At 44.7% G+C, this 26,372-nt stretch overlaps 1 protein-coding gene across 1 annotated transcript in view; it reads left to right on the forward strand.

Moving 5' to 3' along the window:
• The window catches only part of aff2 (AF4/FMR2 family, member 2), a 437,847-nt gene that overhangs the window by 352,014 nt on the left and 59,461 nt on the right, over positions 1 to 26,372 (forward strand). The window contains exons 11-14 of the mRNA XM_030145497.1: positions 9,640 to 9,757; positions 14,598 to 14,703; positions 14,852 to 14,999; positions 16,660 to 16,875. Coding sequence (XP_030001357.1) covers positions 9,640 to 9,757; positions 14,598 to 14,703; positions 14,852 to 14,999; positions 16,660 to 16,875 — 588 coding nt within the window. The remainder of the gene's footprint in view (positions 1 to 9,639; positions 9,758 to 14,597; positions 14,704 to 14,851; positions 15,000 to 16,659; positions 16,876 to 26,372) is intronic.

Genomic DNA, 26,372 nt, shown 5'->3' on the forward strand with positions numbered 1-26,372 from the left:
CGTGTTCTTTTTGCGGCCACGAATCACCACTTCAGACCAAGGTGTAGAACACGGGGGACGAGGACAGGCAGAGGATGGATCCCATAACACCATATCATCACAAGGGGCTTTGGGCTTCTCTGCACTTTTCAGAAACAGACTGGACAGTGTGGGAAAGTGGCTGGAGAAACCAGAGAGCTGGGCATTTTTCTCCGCTAGTTCTGCGGAGAGGCGCAGCATTTCCTCTTTGAGATCCACGATCGTCTGGTAAGCCTTTACCAGGGTTTTGTTTGCTTGGACGAGAGGACTATCTCCGGGTGTTGTGGTTGACGCCATGGTGGTAACAGCGAAATACCAGGGGCAGAGCGTGGGAAGCGGTCGGTGACAGCCACAAGTAAGGATCCACTGACAATACTTGCCTGCCCTGATGGCAGTTTGTGTCGATGATTTAATGAAACTACAATGGCAACAAAATCGCCAACAATTCAATATGAAATTTCTACATGATATATTGAAGGATGTATTCACTCAACATAAAATGATGATACTGTGGCCACGATCCCGTTTTCAATTTATTGCAATGGCTCTATCAACGCTGGGGGAAAAGGTGAATGTTTAAAAACAAGTACCCACAAAAACGACATGTTCCAAATGTGAACAGCTGAACACTCGTGTAGCCTGGTTGAAGCTCTCTAAGGTTTGCACGTGGTGCATGTTATTGCACACAGCAAAGTCGTCAATGCTCTGTGTTCCAGATCAAATGATAAAGCCTGTTACGGCTGGGGCTGTTGGTTCTGTTTTTCTTTCCTTGTCTCCGCCTTCAGTTTGGGCCAACTGGAAACACCTGAATTCAATTCGCTGCCTGCCTATAAAAGCCTGGAGCTCCAACCATGAAGAGCAGAGTGAGTCCGTTGCTGCAGTTCGCTTTTTGTTTGACGCAGCTTATGTTATTTATGTTTTTCTTAAGTAATTGTGGCTATGTACAATTTATTTTTCCATAATAAATTTTCAGTCTTTTTGCTACAATCAACCTACTCTCCACGTTTTCCTTTGCTGTCTCCCGGACCATCTTTTTCTTTCTTTTAGTTTTTGTTATGTGTCGGCACCCTAGACCTCCTGGCACGTAACAAAGCCAAGGTATCTGAAAGCAATGGCATTTGAAATGCTGGAGTTGAAATAATGATTAAATACAGACCAGAAATACTCCATTTCAACTGCAACCGTCATTGTTGCGTAGTCTGCCAGACTGACGAAGATGATTAGTCATGACCGTCTAGCATTCAGCTGGGTTGAACTGGCTTATCCCAACCATAGAAAATATAAGAATGTACCATATAATGACAAAACTAAAGCATCAAATATTATACAGGAATGAGATCAGAATTTAAGATTCATTTTCATTGTGATTAGCTATAAAGATTTACTAAAACCGCTGAGATTTTACGTAAGGAAAATAAATAGACTGCATGTATACGTGTGTTATGCAGTCAGCGGCTAGCCCACATAATTACTTGTAGGCTACATTGCAGTCTAGGCTATATAAAATTTGTAAAAGGCAAAGGCCTATGAAATATTTGTTTATTTGATTAGCGTCCAGCGTTAACAAGCTCATTGGTTATCTTTCCCAAACCTGTGACTGCTCTAGTCCATATGCATATGTGTGTGAGGCTGAACCTAATCCCAGCTGAACAGCCCAACACCGACAGCTACGTTGCTCTTCTCAGGAGAGGCTTGCGATGGTAGGCTACAGTAGTAGGCTACAGCCAAATGGCAACCCTCTCTTTCTGAGTTAACTTTGCGACTGAAGAGTCACTGTCCACAATCGTTTTCCTACTGGGATATTACTTGCAACTGAAAATACTATTTTAAAAAAATCAACTAAATCAGGCTACTAAACTTACCGGAGTAGACTCTTGCATCTATCCTTCTCTCCATCCAACGTACTTCATATTATGGTGATTCATTAACTGTGGTTCCGCCAAAGTGTCTCAATGGTCCCGCCCAATGATACATTGATGCTCAAATGTGTTCGGGAAATTTGCTTATAGGTGGGGTAATGTTGACTGGCAGGTCAGTGAATAACGCTCTGATTGGTTATTCGCTCGGACATCAGAACAAGGCCAAAATTCGTAATTCGTAACTTGTATTTGGTGATCCGTAACTTCAGTTTTGTAACCCATAACTTCAGCGTTGTATCTGAGGGTGGCAGAGTTGTGCCTCTATCAGATTTAGTCATACATGTGAACAAAACATTCCCAATGATACAAATATGGTCTACACTTACACTAATTATTTTTTACAACCTGTTTTTTTTTTTACGTGTGTTCAAAACTTTTCTTCAGCTACAAATATTTTTCAACTACAAATCTTCTTTTATACTTCAAAATCTGATGACACAGATTTGCTTCCATACTATCCTGCGTTCTCACATTGACTCTATTAACAAGTCATGTCAGCTTTTTGCAAGGTGTACCTTTGTCTCCTCTGCGCATGTGCCAATTTGCTGTGATAGAACATAACATAAAATAGGCTCACTCCACATCTCCCCCTTTAAATTCAGGATCATACTTTCCAATATTTTTCAAGCTCCATGGCATTAAGATAAATTAAATCTCTTCTGAAAACAACAAAACTTATTATCCTTTGTTTACTCATGTCCTTTTACCTTGTTCAACTCAAACACGTTTATCTTTTTTAGTTTTCAACACCAAAACATTTACAAGAACAATAATACTAATATACAGGCTATTGGGTGGACTACCACACCCTGATGAATCAGGAACGGGGTTTATTCTGCCCCATATAGCTCTACATTCCAGCAAACTAATAAGTCAGCTTGACAGCAGGTTTCACCACATGTCCTGAACACGTTGTCACAACCTTTGGCTGTGACAGTGGTGGTGGTGCCACCCTAGCAGTCACTGTATCAGCATGAGCAGGTCTCAGGGGCTCATGAGGGATGTCACTGCAATGTGGTGTCATGGGAAATGTCTCTTGTTGAGTCTCCTGATGTTAATGGTTGACAGTTTGCAGATGTCTGTGGTGTCATCTGTTCATGTCCCCTTGTGGTGTCCTCACAATGAATGAGCATGGTGTGGGACATGCAGCTTGGATGACTCTGGTTCTGCTCCATTTTTTCTGTCAGTCTTTATTCATACTCTGTCCTCTGCACCCAAGGCAGGAAGCAGCTTTGCTAAATGCCTCCTGCTTAGCTTTGGAATTGTTCTGCCTGTGACTTTAGACAGACTAGAACAGGGGTCATCAATCCTGGTCCTCGAGGGCTACTATCCTGCATGTTTTAGATGTTTCTCTCTTCCAGCACACCTGACGGTCATTATCAGACTTCTGCAGAGCTTGATGATAGGTTTATCATTTGAATCAGGTGTGCTGGAAGAGGGATACATCTAAAACATGCAGGATAGTAGCCCTCGAGGACCAGAATTGGTGACCCCTGGACTAGAACATGCTGGGTTCAGTTGGTAATTGAGCTTAGGAACTGTGGTCCTCAGTGTCCTTCCTATCAGGAGTGTCAGTTCAGTCGGAGTGTTCCTGTAGCTCAATAGGGCAAGCTGAGGGTCCAGTTGTTTCAGGATACCCTTGGCTGTTTTAACTGCTCACTCAGCCATCCCATTAACCTGAGGATAGTACGGACTTGATGTTGTATGATTGATGTCATTCTTAGATACAAAGTCCTTGAACTGTTGTGAGCTGAACTGTGAGCCATTATCAGTGACCAGCTCCTCACAAAATCGAAAGCAGCAAATATGCTCAACAGCTTGGTTATCACAGCTTCACTTGTTCTGGGGAGACTTAGTATCTCTAACCACCTTGAATTGTAGTCACTAACTACTAGGTAGTTCTTTCCTTTGAACTCACACAAGTCCGCAGCAAGTTTTTGCCAAGGTAGCTCTGGCAAGGATGTAGTGATGAGTGGTTCATGGTGCTGGTTAGGTCTGTGCTCTTTGCAGTGGGAACATGCCAACACCTTTCCTTGACTTCTTGGCTAATCTTTGGCCACCAGATGGTGTCTCTATACCTTGCTCTACATTTATTTAAGCCTTGACACCAAGGATGGATTCTTTCCAGTATCTCTGATCTCAAGGTCTGTGGAATTACAATTTTGATTGCTCTTTTTAACAGACTGTTTTGCTCACTCAAATTGCTTCTTTCCCTCAAATATTCTAAGGCTGGCCTGACCACATCACTCTCTTGTGATGCGGCCACCCTGTCTTAATGTAGTGTTTGACATGTAATAGGGACTCATGTTTCCCTGTCTTTATCTTCTCCAGCACAGTTTTACGTCTCTCATACACCTTTATGGTGTCCACATAGGCCTGGATGTCCTCACGTAGTTCACTTTCATTCTTCTTGGTCTCCCGATGTCTAGAGAGCACATCAGGAACTATCAGGTTCTTACCAGGGATGTACTCAGCCACTGGGTTGAACTTCATGAGATGAATAAGAAATTGCAGGCACCTCAGGGATGTCTTATCCAAGTCTCTGTGGTTGATGAATGTAACCAGTAGTTTGTGGTCAATGAGCAGTTTGTAGTTTTCCAAACCACATAGGCATACAGGTAGAACTTTTCTGTCACCCATAAATCAGCCAGACATTCTTTCCGTATCTGTGCATAATTCTTTTCTGCTGCATTTAGTGTACGAGGAAAATTGGCTACAGGTTTTAGTATTCCTCCATGATCCTGCAGTAACATTCCACCCAGTCTCTAACTGGATGCGTCCGCAGCTACTACTGTTGGCAGTTTTGGATTGTAGGACCGGAGAGCAGGTGCTGACGTTATCAATGTTTTAACCTTTTCAAATGCTTCCTCCTGTAGTGGGCCCCACAACCAGGCCATGCTGTTCTTTAACAGCTCATAGAGGGGTTGGAGAGTGTGAGACAGGTGAGGAATATAACGACCTACATAATTTACCATTCCAAGTACTCCTTTTAACTCTGATATGTTTTGGGGTGTTTTCAGGGCAGTGGAGACAGAGACCCACTCAGGGCATGGAGTGATGTCATCCTTGCTAATAACACGGCCCAGAAAGTGAAGAGTATTCTGTCTGAGTTTGCTTTTCTGGCAATTGATCTTTTAGCCAGATCCTTGGATGGTTCCCATCACCCTTCTCAGATGGTGGTCACATTCGTCCATTGTGGCTCCAAACACCAGGATTGTCATCCATGTAGTGCCTTCATGATCTTGCAGCAGTTCCTGCATTTTCCGTTAGAATATTTTGGGTACTGTCAACATCCTCTGCTTTGTTTTGCATTTGTTTGCAAAATGACGTAATTTGTGACATTTATTGTACTCTTTACCCTTAGCTGGAAAGTTCTCCTTGTTATGAGTGCGTCCACATCTGCCACAATTCCTCCTCTCACTGTCTGTTTGTCCTGACATGACTCCCTTGTATTTATTTTTCCATTTATTTTTGAGTGGCTTCTGTTTTACTGCATCTACACGTCCTGCTGCAGCAGTGTCAGAGTTCTGAAGCTTAACTAACTCGTGTCATCCACCTTTTTTAAGGTTAAATCACCAGTCATCAGTAGTTTCAGTGAGAGATCTTTATCTTTGATTCCTATGACAAGTCTGTCACATATCACCTTTTCTTTCTCAGCAAAGTCACAGTGAGCAGCAAGTTTATACAGGTGTTTTATGTACTGTTCAACGGACTCACCAGGCTCTTGTGTGTCTGAATGGAATCCTGCACATTCGAAGATGACGTTTCTCTTTGGCACAAAATGTGCATCAAACAGTACCATCATTTTGTCATAGTCGTTAGTCTCGTATCCGTCTTCGTCATCATCTTCCAAGCCAAACATTTTATAAACTTGTGCTGCCTCCGGCCCCGTGGAGTAAATTAACAAGCAGACTGGGACCTCCTCCAGCTCACTATTTAACTTTGCAGCAATGCAGTACTGGGTGAAACGTTGTTTCCAGTCTGGCCAGTCCCCCAGGTTAGGGTTAGTTAAGTTAAATGGCTCTGGTACAGAAAACTTTGCCATTCCCATCAATATAGTCTTAACAATTTAATACCTCCACAAGCCAAACTTTACTTCTGACACCATGCAAGGTGTGTAATCTACTTCACTATGATGACGGGGATATGCTATCATGTGTTCTCATGTTGACTCTTTATTACCAAATCATGGCAACTTTTTGCAAGTGGATTCTTTGACTCCTCTCTCAAACAATTTGTCATCCAAGTGAAGATGGACTGCAGATTCTTGGCTTGAGGTGGAGTCTTGGCCTGAGGTGGAGGCTCTCCTGTGTTGAGCCATACGTTTATGGAGGGCTTGTTTGGTTTCTCCTATGTATAAGTCCGTACATTCCTCACTGCACTGAACTGCGTAGACAATGTTTCTTTGCTTCTCCCTAGGTAGTTTGTTCTTGGGATATACCAGAGCCTGTCTCAGTATGATTTTCAGAGACTCCTACTGTGTATGAAATGACAACGGCTTTTCCTCTGTGCTGTTGGTGAGTTTTTGGTTCCTTGTTTTGGCTTTAAGGAAGGCCCTTGATCTTGTTGATCTTGTGGTGTGTTTCCAACCAAAGGGGCCAAGATGGTCATCAGGTGTTTTGCAAGGTTGTAGGCCACTGAGTTTATGCTGCTCACAATGGGTCTGAGGGGGGCTCCTTTCGTGTGTATCTTGGGACAGTGGGTGGATTCACCAGGGTAGAGTTTGTGGTAGAGTGGTCTATCAATGGCTTTTTCTTTCTCTAGCTTTTGTAGGCCTTCTACAACTTTCTTTTGAAGCCACTTGTGGGGTCTCTTCTCAGTGTCTCATAGGTGGTGGTATCACTGTGTAGGCTGGTCATTTTGTTGTTGTAGTCCATTGTGTTAAGGACCACACTACATCTCCAAAGAGAGGCTAAGGCTCTTCTTTCTTCAGTGGTGAGGTTGTATGGAGGTGACTTACCGCTTGAAAGGGCTGCATTAACTTTCAGTCTGATGGACTTAGCCTCTGTGTCTGCTAACTTGTTGTTTCTGATTGCAAACTCTGTGGCTGTAATGAGATCAACCACTGGGATCTGTTTGGGGGTCACAGTAAAATTGAGTCCTCTGGCCAGTACTGTGACCACTCCCCCTACAGGTTTATAAGTCCAGTTTCCCCCACCAGTTATTAGAATTTAAGAAGTCTCTTGGATGTGAGATGAAACATTTTCAAAAGAGCTAAACCAGTCCAGTTAAACCAAGAAGAATTACCAAGAAGTGAGCCTGAATCAATGTATGAAAACTATACAAAGGCAAGTGTAAGTAAGCAAATGGCTAACAGTAGTGATGGGCGATTCGCAAAAGAGTTGAATCGATTCAGCAATACTTTGTTAATATTATTATCTATTCATCATATAAACTAGTCGGAGTCACTCATTAAGTTGGAGATTTAAGTGCTGTGTGACATAACATGCAGCACCCAGAGTCTCTACAGTAAGATCTCTAATTGTATCGTGAGATTACTTGCTGGCAACAGATGGACAAAGCCAAGGTAAAGAACTGCTGCAGTCAAGTACGGCCGAGTTGCTGAATCCTGCACGAATCAATGACTTGCTGAATTATTCATGAATCGCTGACTCACTGGATTGTTCACGAATTGCTGACTCGCTGGATTGTTCATGAATTGATGACTTACTGAATTGTTCACGATTTGGTGACTCAGTGAGTCATTCACGAATCGCTGAATCATTCACAAATCGATGGCTCACTGAGTTGCTTTGTGAGTCAGTGAGTCTATCGAACGACAGAACGAGACTAGATACCCCTACCATAAAAAGACAGAAGTCAGATAGACAAATAGATAGATAGATAGATAGATAGATAGATAGATAGATAGATAGATAGATAGATAGATAGATAGATAGATAGATAGATAGATAGATAGATAGATAGATAGATAGATAGATAGATAGATTAAAAAGTCAAAAGCATATAAATAACTATTGTCAAAGTAGTACTAGATTGATAAACTAGTGGAAAACCTTTATTAAATTCTGTAATTTTCTAATTACATTATTCATAGATGGACATAAGCGAGAGGTATTAAGGGTCAAACCTTCTCCTGTTAAGTGGTGCATATGCTCAGCAATTTGGCACCACCAAATTGGTCGCCGGCTTGCAACCAACACCAGCTCTATTTTTTTTAATTGGTGAATCAAAGGAATCGATTCTGAATCAGTTCACAACAGATGAATGAACTGAAAGAATCGAGTTACAAAAAAGAATTGAACTTCCCATCACGACTAACAGACACAACTTGATAAATGAACTAATTAAAAACAATTGCCTTATAATTGGACTTAAAGTGTAATTTATTTATTCTAAGTGTTCTTTTTATATTTATATTGCCCTGTCTGACCCCATGCATGTAAATCAAATTCTGATGTGTTGTCCTTGTTGTAGAGTTGTGCTTTCACTGGGCTGCAGTGAAAAGATGTTTTTGGCAGAAAATTGGATCATGCCAGTATAGGTGTTTATCATATGGGGCAGGAAAGCAAAGGATGAAGAATGAGACTAACTACCACCACCTCAAGAATTATACACTGTGTGATTTTTCCAGGGGGGAAATTTCCCCACTCTTCTCTGTGTATCGCTGCCTCATCCAGCAATGACATTTTATTCAAAGTGGGGACCAAAGATTGTGTTCAATAGTGAGCACAAGCTTTGGTCATAGTGTTCAATTGGCTTTGGTCATACCTTTTCAGAGTGTCATCAAGCAATAACCAAACAGTGTAAACCCCACAGCAAGTCAAACTTACAAAAAAATTTTTAAAGAAGATAATTATTACAGTTTACATAACCCAAAAAAAACTGCCTGAGACCTGTGACTACCAAAGTAGCTGTGATTAGAATGACAGGCTCAAGTGATTTGATTAACAAAACATTATGCTAATTCAAGTGACCAATATGTTATATTAATATGTTATATTAAAGATAATTTTCTACAGTAGGCCTGCTCATAAAAATGTTCTTTATCAGCTGCAAGAAACAGGTTACAACATATTTAATATTTGATACAGGTCACCTGTGGTTTGGGATCTGATTTTAAAAAAGCTAAATCTGCCATCCCCTCACATTTTTTCACCAACATACACTGTACCAAATTATACTACAGTATATAATGTACTACTATTGCAAAGGGACAAGACCCAAGATGGGTGAGAGAAAAAAAATATGATCCTGACAGAAGCTTTATCATAAAAGGATAATTGGAAAATTGGAAGTTATTCATTAGTGAGGTTGACAAGTTTCTCCAGCAGAAATATTTTCAACTTCACTAAAACAAAAAGTAAGAGGACTACACTTTTTCATCTTGTTTGAATTGGTTTATAGGATTTATATTTTTAAGATAAAGTGCGATGTCATCTGCATACGGATTGATCTTGGCATACAATTTTCAGAACTTTATTTTACATTTTTTTCTGGTTCTGTCAGATATTACTTTTTATTTCATTGAAAAGCATAAAGAAATATAAAATGAACTCTGTCTGATACCTCTGGGATGTGAGAACAGTGTGAAACTATGACATAATCCTGTTAGTAGTGACAGCCATTAAAGGCAATTTGCCTGCATTTAGTGGAAATGTTTGGGGTTTTTTTTTGGTTGGTTGGTTGGTTTTTTTTTATCATGCATGGTTTTATTTTGGCTTTTTTCTGTGTTTCATAGTGGAGCATCAGCAAGTAGCAGTGAATCAGAGAGCAGTTCAGAATCAGACACAGATGAATCGGAAACCAGTTCCAGTGACAGTGAATACAACCGGGCCTCTCGAACCAACACTCCAGAGGTAAGATGACAAGAATTTGTGCATTTAGTGTAGCGAAGTACCAAATATCACATGACACACAAGATGTAACACAGAAGAACTCAGCTGTTCATGTATGTATTGCAATCACAGTATTAATCAGAATCAATTTATCTTATTCCATGAGTTATATGAGGTTTTATGTTGAACAACTGTCAGGTTCATTCTCCTATCATCTGTTTAAGAGCAGCTGGACCAGCAATAGGTCCTAAGGACAGTAAGGAGTGCAAATAATAACATCTCGACTTAGAGCTTTGGCAACTTTGCTTCTGTTTTCTAAAGAGACAGATGATCTTTCACTGTCTTTTTTTTTAATCCTTCTTACTTCCCCCAGACTCCTCTCACTATGTTTGATAGCCAGGACATTAAATGCACTCTCCCCACAATTACGTGGTGCTCTGAAAATAATAAACCACCAACTACTGAAAACTAAATTATAGCATTACTCATCATATAATTTTAAGGGCTTGGGTACTGCCTGTTTTCAAGAGTCATTTACAAAGCAAAAACCAGAAAAAGAAAATCAACAAAATATTTCCTGCTTGCAAACAAAGTGGCATTATGTTAAAACAATCCACAACAGAGAAGGACAAACAGTGCTGCTTTCCGACCTCTGTGAAACAAGTTGTTCTCTCTGCAAAAATAGTCTCAGTAATTCATGGTATTTGTCCTTTTTGAAACATTAAAAATCATTCTTCACATTTCTTAGCTTTTGAGTAGCAGATGCCTGAATTTATGTAGCCAAATAAATGCCTTGTATGAGCAAAATGTCAGTATAAATTTTTGGATCTCCACGTGAGGTTTTTTGTAGAAAAACTTTTCACACAGTTCAGTAGCTCCTTGATTGTGTCACTACAAGGTGCACTTCAGCCCTAAAGGCCAAGTATTACTCATTATAGTAAATATTAGCATTTAACTGAAAAAAAAGTTACCATTACTCATTAGCCTTTTAACATCCACACTTTTCATGAAACTATAATTGTAAATAAAGTTAATGGAAATTGGGGTTTGGCTTGTGACCTTAAACTTACATTTTTTTTATTATCTGTGTTAAGCCTGTGGCTAAAACAGCCCAAACTACATCAGTAGCTTAAACGTAACCTGAGGCTTTAAATGATTGGTGGTGACCTGGTGAATGTTAAAAGGTTAGGCTAAAGCTTGTGGTAGCTTGTGCTATCACAAACAGGTCAACAGCCATAAAATGAATAGAATAGAATAGAATAGAATAGAATAGAATAGAATAGAATAGAATAGAATAGAATAGAATAGAATAGAATAGAATAGAATAGCCTTTATTGTCATTGCACAAAAGTTTCAATGAAATTGCTATGGGGCTACTACTCTGCACCACATGATAATAATAAAAAAGATACAAGACAATAATAGTATATATAAATAAATAAATAACTGTGATTAAAAACAGTAGAGACTAAAAAATTTAAAAATACAGAGTGCAAAGTTAAGTGCAGTGTGCAGGATTGTACAGGTGCTGAAGTTGTGTTAGACTGTGTGCGAAGGTGTGTGTATGGGTCCGTAGGTGTTGGCAGTGCGAATAGTCCAGGGGAAGAAGCTGTTTGTCAGCCTGCTGGTGCGGGACTTGATCGATCTATAGCGTCTCCCAGAGGGCAACAGGTGGAACAGTGGGTATGTGGGGTGTGTGGGGTCTCCTGTGATGGCCTTTATTTTCCTCAAACAGCAGGATGTGGACAGGTGTACCAGGGTGGGCAGAGGGCAGCCGATGATCTTTTGAGCAGTTGTAATAACCCTCTGCACCGCCTTCTTGTCCTCTGCTGTGGAGCCTGCATACCACACACCCAAGCAGTATGAAAGTACACTCTCCACCGACAAACGGTAGAAGGCCCAGCAGCAGCTTCTGGTCCAGAGGACGCGCAGGAAGTGAAGCCGCTGCTGAGCCTTCTTCACCAGGGCCTTGGTGTTGGGGGTCCAGGAGTGGTCGGCTGAGATGTGTACATCCAAGAACTTGAAGGTGGAGACAGTTTCCACCTGTATTCCATTAATGAGGAGGGGGGTGTGGGCCTGTCTGTGCTTCCTGAAGTCCAGTATGAGTTCTTTAGTCTTTTGGACATTCAGGCTCAGGTTACTGTCTGCGCACCAAGATGACAGCCTTTCCACCTCATCCCTGTACGCCATCTCATCCCCACTACAGATGAAACCCACTATGGTGGTATTGTCTGCATATTTAATAATGCTGTTTGTGGGGTGGGTTGGAGAGCAGTCATGAGTGTACAGGGCGTACAGTAGGGGGCTCAGGACACAGCCTTGGGGTGAACCTGTGCTAAGTGTGAGTGTGGAGGAGTGGGAGGGGCCCAATTTGACAAATTGTGGGCAATTTGACAGGAAGTGTTTAACCCAGGAGCAGGTGGGCAGGGGGATCTGTAGTTGGAGCAATTTGTTGTGTAGAATGTCTGGAATGATTGTATTGAACGCTGAACTGTAGTCCACGAAGAGCATCCTCACATAGCTCTCCTTGTTCTCCAGGTGGTTCAGTGCAGTATGAAGTGTGAGGGCGATGGCATCCTCCTTGGACCGGTTTGCCCTGTAAGCAAACTGGCGGGGGTCAAAAGAAGGGGGGAGGCAGTCTCTGATGTGCTGTGAGACTGAACGCTCCGGGCACTTCATGATTACAGACGTCAGGGCAATGGGTCTGTAATCGTTGGGGCCATGTATGGTGGGTTTTTTGGGGATGGGGATGATGGTGGAGGACTTCAGGCAGGTAGGGACAGTGGCATGTGTCAGGAACAGGTTGAAGAGTTTTGTGAGGATACCTGACAGTTGGTCTGCACAAGCTTTGACCAGTGCTCCTGGGATGCCGTCTGGTCCAGCAGCTTTTCTGGATTTCACCGCCCTGAGGTTCTTCCTCACCTCATGCTCCTGGAGGGAAAGAGGAGGGGTGCTGGAATCAGGGGAGGGCGGTGACTGCGGGTGTATGTGTGTGCCGGTGGTCTCAAACCTGGCAAAGAAGCGGTTTTGCTCCTCTGCCAGATTGCTGCTGTCACTGGAGGAAAAGGAAGAGGGGGGAGGGGCTCGGCCGCTGTAGTTGGTTAGGGCCTGGATGCCCCTCCACATCTGTTGTGGGTTGTTGTCCTGAAGATAACCCTCCACCTTCCTCTTGTAAGAGTCCTTGGCCTGTCTAATACCCCTCCTGAGGTCAGCTCTGGCGGTGTTATAGAGAGCTCTGTCCCCTGTCCTGAAGGCTGAGTTTCGAGCTCTGATCAGACTCTGGACTTCACTTGTCATCCAGGGCTTCCTGTTTGGAAAGACCCAGATGTGTTTTTTCTCCACGACCACTTCTGCACAGCACTTGATATAGAAGAGGACAGACTCTGTAAATGTGTCCAGGTCTTGATCCTCAAAAATGCTCCATTCAGTGCAGGAAAAGCAGACTGCAACTGCAGAGGCAACTGGGCGAGAGCATTTTCAGGCCAGGCTTTGATGGTACGGCGGGCTGCTTTAGTTTGCCTCCGTAGGGGAGTGTAGGCTGGGAGGAGGAACACAGGGAGGTGATCTGATTGTCCGAGGTGGGGGAGGGGGGACGCTCTGTAGGCATGCTTGATGTTTGTGTAGATGTGGTCAAGTGTGTTTTCCCCCCTTGTTGCACATTTGACATGCTGGTGGAATTTAGGGAGAACAGACTTGAGGCATGCTTTGTTAAAGTCCCCGACGATGATGTGAACCCCGTCCGGATGAGCCTTCTGCTGTTTTGCTATCATCAGCTGGAGCTGGCCGAGTGCCGCGCTAATGTTAGCATTCGGATGGATGTAAACAGCGGTCACGATAGCTACTGTTAGCTCCCGTGGCAGGTAAAAGGGTCGGCATCGGACGGACATGGCTTCTAGGTCCGGTGAACAATAGGTGTCGATTACACTACTGTCGGAGCACCAGTCATTCAGCACATAAACACAGAGTCTCCCTCCCCTGGTCTTACCGGAGGCTTCGGTCCGGTCATGGCGGTGAATGGTGCGGCCAGCTAGCTCCACTGTAGCATTCGGGATTAGCAGGTGTAGCCAGGATTCGCTAACAATCAGCTGACAACACTCACGTATTAGGCGGTTGTATGCGATCTGTGACTGCAGCTCATCCATCTTGTTTGTAAGGGATCTGGCGTTGACGAGGAGGATAGATGGTAACGGAGGTCTGTGTGGTTGTTTCCTAAGCCGGGCTAGCAGGCCCGCATCCATGTTTCTGCTTCCTCTCCCTTCGCCGCTGCCTCCAGTACCCGCCAACAATCCATGTGGCACCCGGCGGTCTCGTTATCTCCGGAGGGATGTTGTGTGTCCGTGAGAAGGCCCTTGTAATGTCCATTTTTGCTTTATATCCAATGTGTAACAGTTCTTGGCGGGTGTAACTGTTGCAGGGTTGTGTCAGAAAGAGACATAGAAGACAAGAAAAACACAAAAAGGTGCAAAGTAGCAGAGAGCCTCGAGTCGCTGCGTCCGTACGTGCCGCCATCTTGAGACATCATTCATTCACTGCGCAATACTTTGTAAAACATTTGCGATTGAGTTGGGTTTTACAAGGTTGTGAAATGAATTCCATCTTTAACAAGAAAAGCACTCGAAGACCGCAGACCTCCACCAAGAGAAATCCCCACCCCCACCCCCGATCACCACCAAAATTTAAGCATTTCTTCCTTGTGCCAGTATCAACATTTCATGAAAATTTCATGAAAATCTGTCCATAACTTTTTGAGTTACCTTGCCAACAAACAAAGACGCACGCACACAAAGCAAAGTGATCACAATACCTCCTGGCGGAGGTAAGAACATTAGTTTATCAATAAGCTTTTGTTTCTCCTCTGTAGCCAGAGCCACCCTCCACCAACAAGTGGCAGTTGGACAGCTGGTTAAACAAGGTCCAAGCTCAAACCAAACCCCTTGTGCCCACACAACAAGAAGATCATGGTACAGGTTAGTATATATGTAGGATTAAAATCTCTATATCCAAAGTAAACAGTTTTTTTATATATGTGTGTGTGTGTGTGTATATATACACACACACACATATATGTAGTTAGTTAGATCTTGAATACTTGTTGTCAAACTGTCCAATGTTCAGGCTCCATCACCCAGGACCCTGAGACTTTTTCTCCAGGGAATGAAGTGCCAGGAGTGGGTACAGCTGCGAAAAACAAGCCCTGTGGATCCATCAGCACCCCTGCAGCTGCATCATCAGCAGAATACAAAGATACAAGGGGGACCTACTGGTAAGAACTGTATTTGTTGGAAAATCTACAAAAGTAATGGTTTAGTTTTTGTAATAGTTTAAAAAACAAAGATGCTTTCCAGATATGCAGCTTGTGAACAGATGAGACATGGAACTGCTTAGGCCCCCTGGCCGTTTCTTCCACGGCAATGTCCAAATGTGGTAACTGAAATGGCTTCAACCTCCTCAATAACAAAGCAAACAACCAGTGGACAATTTGCATTAACGTCTGAATAGGAAACATCTTGGTGTTGACAAGCACTGCCTTTTGAACATTGATTTAGGTCCTTGCAGAAAAAACATTTATATATATATATATATATATATATATATATATATATATATATATATATATATATATATAAAAATATATATATATTTCGTTTTGTAACAGCATCTGGGATGTTTTTATTGAATGACAATTAATAAATCTGAATATGAATCTGAATATATATATGTATATACAGGGTGGGGAAGCAAAATTTACAATGAACATTTAGTTGTTTTTTCTCAGCAGGCACTACGTAAATTGCTTTGAAACCAAACTTATATTGATGTCATAATCATATCTAACACTATTATCCATACCTTTTCAGAAACTTTTGCCCATATGAGTAATCAGGAAAGCGAACGTCAAAGAGTGTGTGATTTGCTGAATGCACTCGTCACACCAAAGGAGATTTCAAAAATAGTTGGAGTGTCCATAAAGACTGTTTATAATGTAAAGAAGAGAATGACTATGAGCAAAACTATTACAAGAAAGTCTGGAAGTGGAGGAAGCAACAAAAAACGTACCAAAGCTTTTATTAAAGCTCTCAAATCCAAAATCCTAAAGGATCCAACCAAATCCATGAGAAAAATGGCAATTGAACTTGAGGTAGACAACAAGACCGTTAGAAATGCAGTAAAATATGATTTGAAGTTAAAATCTTACACAAGAACACCAAAACACTTGTTGACAACAGCAACAAATCCAACTTCAGCAATTTTTGGGAATCATGTTTATGGCCGCCTTCTAGCCCAGATCTAAACCCTCTGGATTATGCTATTTGGGGCGTTTTAGAACATGCTACCAATAGAACATCACACAGCAATGTCGACTTTCTTAAAGATACTATTAAAGAAGAATGGGAGAAGTTGTCACCCGAATATTTGAGGAACACTTGCGCAAGTTTCAGGAAGCGTGTGAAGGCAGTTATTGAGAAAGAAGGAGGACACATAGAATAAAAACATTTTCTATTATGTAAATTTTCTTGTGGCAAATAAATTCTCATGACTTTCAATAAACTAATTGGTCATACACTGTCTTTCAATCCCTGCCTCAAAATATTGTAAATTTTGCTTCCCCACCTTGTGTGTGTGTATATATATATATATATATATATATATATATATATATATATATATGTATATATATATATATGTATGTGTGTGTGTGTGTGTGTGTGTGTGTGTGTGTGTGTGTGTGCGCGCGCAGTTTTGTACATTCTTTGGTTGATTTTTGATAACATAATGGTGGTTGAAGGAGCCCCCTCAGTATGTTGGCCCATGGCCCCAACAGCATTGCCACTGGTGTGTTCAGAATGAATGATGAGTGATACACTGTGTCAACAACTGACAGCATTTTATGAGACCACAAAGCTTTTTTTTACTCTCTACAGCCCAGGGAGAGAGAAAGCCAAGGCCAAGTTCAGCCAGAAGGCCCCAGGGGAGATCCAAAGATCCAAGATGAGGATGTCACCAGGGCTGTTGTCAGGTCCAGAGGTCACAACCCCAAGGAGGAACACCATAGGGAAGAAGCAGCCCAGACGGACAGAGAGGTCAAACAGTGGGGAGGATAACCAGAACCAAAGCTGGAGTCGGGCAAACCAGCACAGGTATGGAAGGAACAAAGAACATTTTTTTACATTGTTATTATTGTACCCTTACAATGAACTGGCAACACATCCCCACATTTACTCAGTGGTAGCTGGAATAGGCTCCACGTCCCCTGCGACCCTGTCGAGGATTGAGCAGTTCAGAAAATGAATGACTGAGTTATTACTGTTACATTGTGCTACACATTTATTCTATTTATTTGTACACATTTTATGCTACACAAGAGACTTTACAATGTTGAATTAGTGTTGAGGTTACCTTTGAGACCACAGTGCGTGATGAAAAATATTAACCTGAATGAATCAAATGTCACAGATCTTAGTAGGTACACTATTAAAATGTGCTGTAAATTTGATTGCTTCATAGTTGAGCACTAGCTACTGACTACTACATTTGCTCACTTTTTAACAAATGCTGTAAAAGTGGCTCAGGCTGCTTAGAATTGTACACTGGTTTGACTGACAGATGAGAGGAAGTCCTAAAATTGAAACAAGAGAGCCAGTCAAAAGAAATACTGTCAATGTCAGACCCCACAATCTGTATGGTTTTATCTATTGCATTTCATGGTGAATGACAGCCTACACCACATCTGGAACACTTCACAATGTCACGTCAGGAAGACTAGCATTAGAATGTTTTCTTTATTTTCCCTTCCTCAGTGGCTTCAATCACTTCTGTCACACTGACCAATAGAGAGCACAGCACATTCCCTGTCATATAAATATCGTGAAGCAATACCTATTTTTACCTCAAGGTCTTTTTTAAAGATTGACAGCCTATACTGTCTTCTTCATGCTACCAAATATCAGGTTTACAGTTGTTTTTTCTTTCTTTTTAGGGCTTTTCTTTTTGCTTATTTTTTTCACATTCTTGTTCCCAGAAGTTGCTCATTAGTATCTCCTTGCCAATGGTATCACATTCATCAACAAATAATGGTTGATCAGGAGTGGTATGCAGCCAGTTATGTCTCTTGGCCATGATACCACAAGAATTTTTCAATTTCAAATCAACTTATCTCACGTATTGACCTTTAAAACACACAAGAATATTGTGCAGCCCCAGCATAAGGCATCCTCCTCTCAGTTTCTCCCTCCCTCCCTCCCTCCCTCTCACATTACTGTGAGGAAAGTGGTAATGGTATCACCATACAGAGAATGAATGCACAGAAACAGAATGAGAACTTTTGCTAAAAAGAATAGATTCATATGTAAACTCTGCATAATTACCAATGTTTTAATAATAACTGTAACTGTTTAATTAGTAATTGTAATTCATACTGTATATCACTTGCAACAATGGCATTTATCCATCCATCGTCTGCCGCTTATCCGGGGCTGGGTTGTGGGGGGAACAGTCTAAGCAGGGATGCCCAGACTTCCCTCTCCCCAGACACCTCCTCCAGCTCTTCCGGGGGGACCTCGAGGCATTCCCAGGCCAGCCGAGAGTCTCTCCAACATAACCTAGGTCTTCCCCGAGGCCTCCTCCCGGCGAGACATGCCCGGAACACCTCCCCAGGGAGGCGTCCAGGAAGCATCCGAAACAGATGCCCGAGCCACCTCAGCTGGCCCCTCTCGATGTGGAGGAGCAGCGGCTCTACTCTGAGCTCCTCCCTGGTGACCAAGCTACTCACCCTATCCCTAAGGGTGCGCCCAGCCACCCTATGGAGGAAACTCATTTCGACCGCTTGTATCCAGGATCTTGACCTCATGACCATAGGTGAGGGTAGGAACATAGATTGACCGGTAAATCGAGAGCTTTGCCTCTCGGCTCAGCACCTTCTTTACCACAACCGACCGATACAGTGACTGCATCACTGTAGACGCACACCGATCCGTCTGTCAATTTCGCGCTCCATCCTTCCCTCACTTGTGAGCAAGACCCCAAGATACTTGAACTCCTCCACTTAGGGCAAAGACTCTTCGCCGACCCGGAGACGGCAAACTACCTTTTTCCGGTCGAGAACCATGGCCTCGGATTTGGAGGTGCTGATCCTCATCCCACTTGCTTCACACTTGGCTGCAAACCGCCCCAGGCCTGAAGGTCCAGGTTCGATGAGACCAACAGGACAACTTCATCTGCAAAAAGGAGAGAAAAAATCCTGTGGTCCCCAAACCGGACCCCCTCCGGCCCCTGGCTGTGCCTAGAAATTCTGTCCATAAAAATTATGAACAGAACTGGTGACAAAGGGCAGTCCTGCTGGAGTCCCACATGCACCTGGAACAGGTCTGATTTACTGCCAGCAATGCGAACCAGGCTCCTGCTTCGGTCATACGAGCCCTTAGCAGAGGGCCTCGGACCCCATATTCCCAAAGCACCCCCCACAGGATACCATGAGGGACACGGTCAAACGCCTTCTCCAAATCCACAAAACACATGTGGACCAGTTGGGCGAACTCCCATGAACCCTCGAGCACCCAATGGAGCGTGTAGAGCTGGTCCAGCATTCTGCGATCAGGACAAAAATCGCATTGTACCTCCTGGATCTGAGGTTCAACTATCGGTTGGATCCTCCTCTCCAGTACCCTGGAACAGACTTTAGCTGGGATGCTGAGGAGTGTGATCTCCCTGTGGTTGGAGCACATCCTCCAGTCCGCCTTCGTAAAAAGGGGGACCACCACCCCGGTCTGCCAATTCAGAGGTACTGTCCTCGACTGCCACACAATATTACAGAGACGTGTCAGCCAAGACAGTCCCTGCATATCCAGAGACTTAAGGTACTCAGGGCGAATCTCATCCACCCCCGGTGCTCTGCCACTGAGGAGCTTGCCAACCACCTCGGTGACTTCAGCTTGGGTGATGGACGAGTCCACGACTGAGAGACCTCAGCCTCTGCTTCCTCCATGGAAGACGTGACAGTGGGATTGAGGAGATCCTCAAAGTATTCCTTCCACCGTCTGACAGCATCCCCAGTTGAGGTCAGCAGCTCCCCACTTCCACTGTAAACAATGTTGGTTGTGCACTGCTTTCCCCTCCTGAGGCGCCGGACGGTTTGCCAGAATTTCCTCGAGGCTGACCGATAGTCCTTCTCCATGGCCTCCCCAAACTCCACCCAGACCCGAGTTTTTGCCTCCACAGGCGCTCAGGCTGTGACATGCTTGGTCCGCCGGTACCCATCAGCTGCCTCGGGAGTCCCACGAGCCAACAAGGCTCGATAAGACTCCTTCTTCAGCTTGACGGCATCCCTTACTTCCGGGGAGAACTACTGTACATAGGCAGCAAACAACGTTCATCTTATCAACGTCTCTTTCGCCGTTGTTGTCTTTCACTGTGAACCCACAGTGATCCCAAACAGGACTGTAATGATGGCGGAGGGTCTTCAGTCTCTTCCTTCCAGGTTGACATCATATTTGTTGGGTTCATTGTGCGCTCCTTCAATATGTCCGTGTGGAACTTCTGCGGATTTAAAGTTCCACATCAAATGACATCTTTCATCCCTTTTTCTTTTTCTCAACATACTGTGCAATTTTGGTACAGCTGTGTACCGAAACGAACAGGTGTGTACCGAAACGGTTCGGTATGTGTACCGTTACAGCCCTAGCGTATACCTACTTATTTTTTATTCAGCATTGCATATACCCACTTTTAAATCCCCCTGATGTGCACCATTCACTAGTATCTGCGAGTCAAATTGCCCATGTTTTCCCCTAGGATGGTGAACCCATGACCCCCCTTATTCTGCCTCTGATTGGCTAGTACTCGGTACCTTCACTGATTAGATTGGTTAACTTTAGGTATGAGGAGTGATTAGCCAATCAGAGGCAGAATAGGATGGGTCATGTCAAGGAAAATATTGATAACTTAGTGCTGACCATCTCTGGAACCTGATTGGACACCTCAGGTGCCAGTGCCACCCCAGTTGATTGACAGGTCACTGCACGTCTTGTTGAAAGATGCGTGATTAGTGGAAATGCAAACAAGAAAGGCAGAATAAACGTCTTTCAAATGAGTGACACATATCAAGAGAACCTACTTTCATGGAATACATAATTCTGAGGTAAGTTTTAAGTTGGTTTCCAAATGAGTCACTTTTAAACTATTGGCCAAATGACTGCACATTTAGAGATGTTGTCACCAATAGTTAAACTGTGTGAGTGGGCTAACGTTGTAAAAGGCTAACGTTATCCTATGTTTGAATACATTTGACATCCATGCAGCTGCTTGTGTGACCAGTAAAACCTACAAACTGCCCCAGATCAAGTCATGATAATTTTGTAATCGTAAGCAAATACTACTGACAGATTTTCGGGTAAATTAGAGTAGTCTCACATGTCACTGTTTCTAAACTGCGGTTTTCTGGACTATCAAAAAAAAAAAAGGCAAAAATTGAGAGTACACCCACTTCTCCAGGGACCACTACGCCACTGTTTATCTTTGTATCATTGTAATGTATTGTTTTTGACAATACATAACAATGATACCCTATGCATTAATTAATTGCAAACTTATTACATTCTGTTTGTATGAAGATTTGACCGAAATTTCTAAAGACAATGATAATTTGTATTTCAGACAATGTGAATGTAATCATCATATCATTTTTCACTAAAACTGTTTTCATTGCACATATTTACATTTGTATTAAAAGCAACTGAATTAACCTTCATCCCTTGAGGAGATTTTCAGATTTTCCAACTTATTATATGTATAGTTCATCGACAATAATAAAATAATTTCATTAGATCAATAAACGTGGACATATGGCCACTGACCACTGGCCCTTGCACATCAGATGAGAAAAAATGCTCATCCTGAGTCACACCAAAGTCAGACCAAACAAGGCACCCAACCCATGTTTTCAGTTAATTGGAGAATAAATATTGATCTCTTAGCTTCTTCTTCTCTTCCTGTCCAGTTGTTTTACCACCTTCCTTCTATTTTATCCTTCCAAATCCAAACAGGTTCAGGTGAACACACGCTGGTTTTATTTATTTTATGTTGTCTTACATTTTTTCATTTTAACATAGGTGTCAAACATGCGGCCCGGGGGCCAAATCCAGCCCACCAAAGGGTCCAATCCCACCCGTAGTATGAATCTGTGAAATGCAAAAATTACACTCAAGATATTAAGAATCAATCCTTTTACTTTAGGGGCCAAATAAAGCCCTACTTTAGTCTCAAGTGGGTCAGATCAGTAAAATACTACCATAAAAACCTACAAACAATGACAATTCCAAATTTTTCCTCTGTTTTAGAGTGAAAAAAAGTTTAATTACATGAAATTGTGTAAATTTACAAACTAGCCTTTCACAAAAAATATGAAAAACTAGAAATGTCTTAAGAGCCATGGCTAGATATAGAGCAAGCAATGTGTGATGATCTAGCAATCTCTGACTTACCATTCATTAGTTCAACCATTAAGCATCATAAATGTTACAAAAGTGTGAACATCAGCTCCACTCTGACAGCCTGGTGGGAATTTCTTAAAATAAATAAATGTTCACCCATTCCATGTAAGCAGACACCCATCTGGAACAACCCTGACATCCTGCAAAATAAAAGAATTATAAACTTTACTCAGTGGAAGGACAAAGGAATAACACATTTAGAAAATATCATAGTGGATGGAAACTTTGTACCATTTGATACGCTCACCTCACAACATGGGATTAGCAGCACCAAATTTTTTGAATATCACCAAATCAAATCTATTATAGGTAAGAAATATACCCCTAACCGGTTAAACTTGCAACTACCAATCAAGGTGGAAGAATTTTTGAACCTCCGCACCCCAAAGCTACTATCCAAAATATATAGGCTTAATGCTAAAACAGATGACTTCATCTTCCTACCGACTTCAAAATGGGAGACAGATTTATCCAGTGATTTTGATCAAAAGTCATGGTCACAAATATGTTCAAATACATTTAAAATGACTAAAAACCCGAATTTACAACTAATTCAGTTCAAAATTCTTCACAGAATTCATTATACAGGACAAAGGATGTTCAAGATGGGTCTCACACAGTCAAACATCTGCTCACAGTGCACAGATAACTCTGTTGATAACTACATACACGCCTTGTGGCAATGTGCACCTGTCCAGAGGTTTTGGCTTCTGGTCTGTGAGAACCTGTCAACATGGCTCAGATGCAGTATTCCAGCCAACCCCATACTGTGTTTACTAGGTGACCTGGGCCACACCAACATGGATACTAACACCTCACACATGGTCCTCACTGCTTTATGCATCGCAAAGAAAACTATCCTTGTGAATTGGAAAACAAAAGCCAATCTGAGCATTAACCAGTTTAGGAACCTTCTATTAGATCACATAAGTAATGAGACAATATCTGCCTCTTCAAACAATCAGTTGGACCAGTCTCATTTTCTCTGGACCCCTGTGATTAGCTCCATCACATCACTCTGAGTGTTAGGAGGCCGGCAGGAGGTGCCGCGGGGCTACGGGTCACTAGTGGTCCCTCGGAGTGGGGGTCTGGACCGCCCTGCTCTGGGGGCGGTTTGGTGTTTGTCCCGGTTGGGGCAGGGGTGGACCCGACGCCGGAGTTGCCCTGTGGTGGTGGGGTGGGGGGCTCCGGGTTAGGCCTGGGTCGGTGGCCGGCGTCCCCCGGGTCGGGTGGCTGGGCTGGGCGGGGGTGGGCGGGGTGCGGTTCCTGGGCCCTGGGGTCCGGGTGCTGCCCCTCCCGGGGTCGGGGGGGAACCCGGCATGCGCCGGGGTGTCTGGGCTGGCCTGGACTTGCTGCTGCAGGGGTGGGCGGGTTCGTGTCCCGGTGTCTGGCTGGTGCCTGGGAGTCCTGGGGTGTGTGTGTGTGGTGTGTGTGTGTGTGTGTGTGTGTGTGTGGGTGGGTGGGTGGGTGGGTGTGTGTGTGTGTGTGAGAGAGAGAGAGAGAGAGAGAGAGAATGTGTGTGAGTGTGTGTGTGTGTGCACGCGTTTGTGTGTAGGGGTGGGTGGGTCAGTGTGTGTTGGTGTGTGTGAACGAGTGCTCATGTGTGCATTAGAGTATGAATGAGGGATTGTGCGTGCAAGTCTGTGTGTGCGGGCGTGTGGGGGAGCTGAAGCAGCAGGTGTGTGGGTGTGGATGTACATGTATGTTTGGTGAATGAGAGAGGGTTGTGGAGTGGTGGCGGTGGGGGAGGGGGACTGCAGGTGTGCCTGGGGGGTTGTGGCCCCTGTGGGGGGTGGGGGGTGTCGCTGGGGGTTCTCTTGGGGTGCGGTGGTGGGGTGCGGCCGTGGTGGCGATTGGGACCTGGGGCAGGGGCGCTGGTCGCTGGGTCTCGTGCTGCGGGGTGGCACTGTGCCGGTGATCGCTGCATCCCTAGTGCATGTAAGACTGGGGAGGTGTGGAGTGTGGTGGGTCCCCGCGCTTGTTTGGTGGGCTTTGGGGTGGCTGGTCCCAGGTCCGTGCTCCCTCGACTGCATAGGATGATTGAGTGCGTGAATGGCCTCTGGGGGGGTGGTGGCTTTCTGGCTGCGGTCGTTGGGTGCCCGGGGTCTCTGGGCTACCCCACTCCTTGGCGGCCCCTGCCTTGGGACGGGTGCTGGGGAACGGGGGTGCCGAATGCCGGCTGGCTCGTCTTCTGGGAGAAAACTTCCTCCTAGTCATACTATCCCCAACCCCTCGCCTCCCCACCCCCCTCACGCAAAGCACGTAGGGTCTTGGGGAGGGTGCACATCCCAAGGGGGTACGGCAGGAGGGGTCACTAAAACGGCCTCCCTCTGTGGTACCCTGGGGTGGCTAACTCTTCAATTTTAATTACACCCACCCACAACACAACACACAGAAACACTAATACCACACATTCACTTTTGGGGGGCTGGCTGCGTGGCGCCTGGTGGGCGGTGCCTTGCCAGTGGGTGAGGCTGCCTGTGTGGTGTCGCCCTCAGTGGTGCGCAGTTATGCTCCTCAATTTTAATTGCTTGCATACACACCTCACACTTCAAAACACTGATAGGTGGGGAGGCGAGGGGGAGGGGGGGTCTTTCCACACCCCTGTTTCCTGGATGCCGTCTGGGGCGGGGGGCCCTGGGGGAGGGGGGCTGGAACATTGGCTTGGGGCTCACCTGGCTGCATTGCTGGGGGGTTGCCGCCCTCTGTTGAATGATGTGTGTGCATGGGAATTGTGGTCGGGGGGGGGGGGGGGGGGGGCGCTGGGCTAGCCGCTCTCTTGCCCACCACAGGTCGTGTTGGGACCAGGAAAGATGTGTGTATGCGGGCATCGGCGGTGTGGCAGTTGCTGGCGGGGTGGTGGACCGCGGTGGGGTTCCTGGCAGCTGGTGTTGCCGCCCTGGGCTGCGGTTGGTGCTGGGGCTGCGCTCGGGTGCCTTGGGGGGACTCACAGCGGGGCTGCTCGCTGCTGGGGGGGGCAGCACTCCAGATACGCGTGTCTGGTGTGTGCAGGTGGGTGGGAGGGGCTGTTGATGGATGTGGGTACATGTGTGGGTATGTGTGTATGTGTAGATGTGTACGTGTGGGCGTGCATGTGGGTAGGTGGGTGTATGGGCATGGGTGGAGGTGTTTGTGGGTGTGTGTGTGTGTGTGTGTGTGTGTGTGTGTGTGTGTGTGTGTGTGTGTGTGTGTGAATGGTCGAACAAGTGGGATGGGTGGTGTGTATGTCTGGGAGTCAGTGGGTGTGTGTGCATATGCTTGTGTGGGTGAGTGGGGGACTGGGGTGTGTGTGGGGTTTGGGGGTTGGGCTTGGTGGGATGGGGAGGTGGGCCTCCGGGTCCCCGGGGCACTTGGCTGTGGCATCGGGGTGCGCACTGGCCTGCAGCGGGTGGCGGTCTGGGCCGGCCTGGCCGCCCGGTGTGCTGGGTGGGACCCCTGCCCGGGGAGATGGGTGGCTCCTGGGCTCGTGGGGCTCGGGGACCGGCGCCCTGCCTGCCCCTGGGTGGCCGGCCCCCGGCGGGGGGGTGGCGGCTGGCGTCCCTGGCCTCCTGGGGCCTGTGCTCAGCTGCTGTGGGGCCTCTGGTGGGGGCCTCCCTCGACCATCTTCGGGGCGGGCACACTGTTGCCTCTCGGGGGGGGCGGGCTGGATTCCCCTCTCTGTGGTGTCTGCTGGATGGCCGGGCCTTGGGGCCCTCTTGGTCAGTCCCTGATCCTTGGAGGGAGTGCGGTTGTGGTTACATGTGTGTGTTCTTCACCTCAGTCTGTTTGCCTGGTTCACTCTGTCACAGCAGATGAATGTGAACAACTGATGTTGTGTGGATTTGTTTCTGGTATTATTTGTTATAGGTATTATTTGTGCGAATGTGGTATATGACATTTTGTTCATGCTTTCTTATATTCTTCATTTCATAGGTCTTATGTATCTCATTGTTGTGTTTTTTTTCTTTTGGTTTTTTTTGTAGTTTTGTTTGTTTTGTTTTGTTTTCTTCTCTCTCTTCTGCCCAGTTTACTCAGTTCTGGTTGTAGTTATTGTCATCATTATAATTGTCTCCATGGTTGTTGCTGTTTGTATTGTTGATACTTTCTTGTGAGGGTCTTCGCCACCTTCTTCTCTCTTGTTTTCTCCCCTTCTTCTGCCCCCCCACCCCCAC

The sequence above is a fragment of the Sphaeramia orbicularis genome, chromosome 10, assembly GCF_902148855.1.
Source record: "Sphaeramia orbicularis chromosome 10, fSphaOr1.1, whole genome shotgun sequence".
NCBI classification, from domain to species: Eukaryota; Metazoa; Chordata; class Actinopteri; order Kurtiformes; family Apogonidae; genus Sphaeramia; species Sphaeramia orbicularis.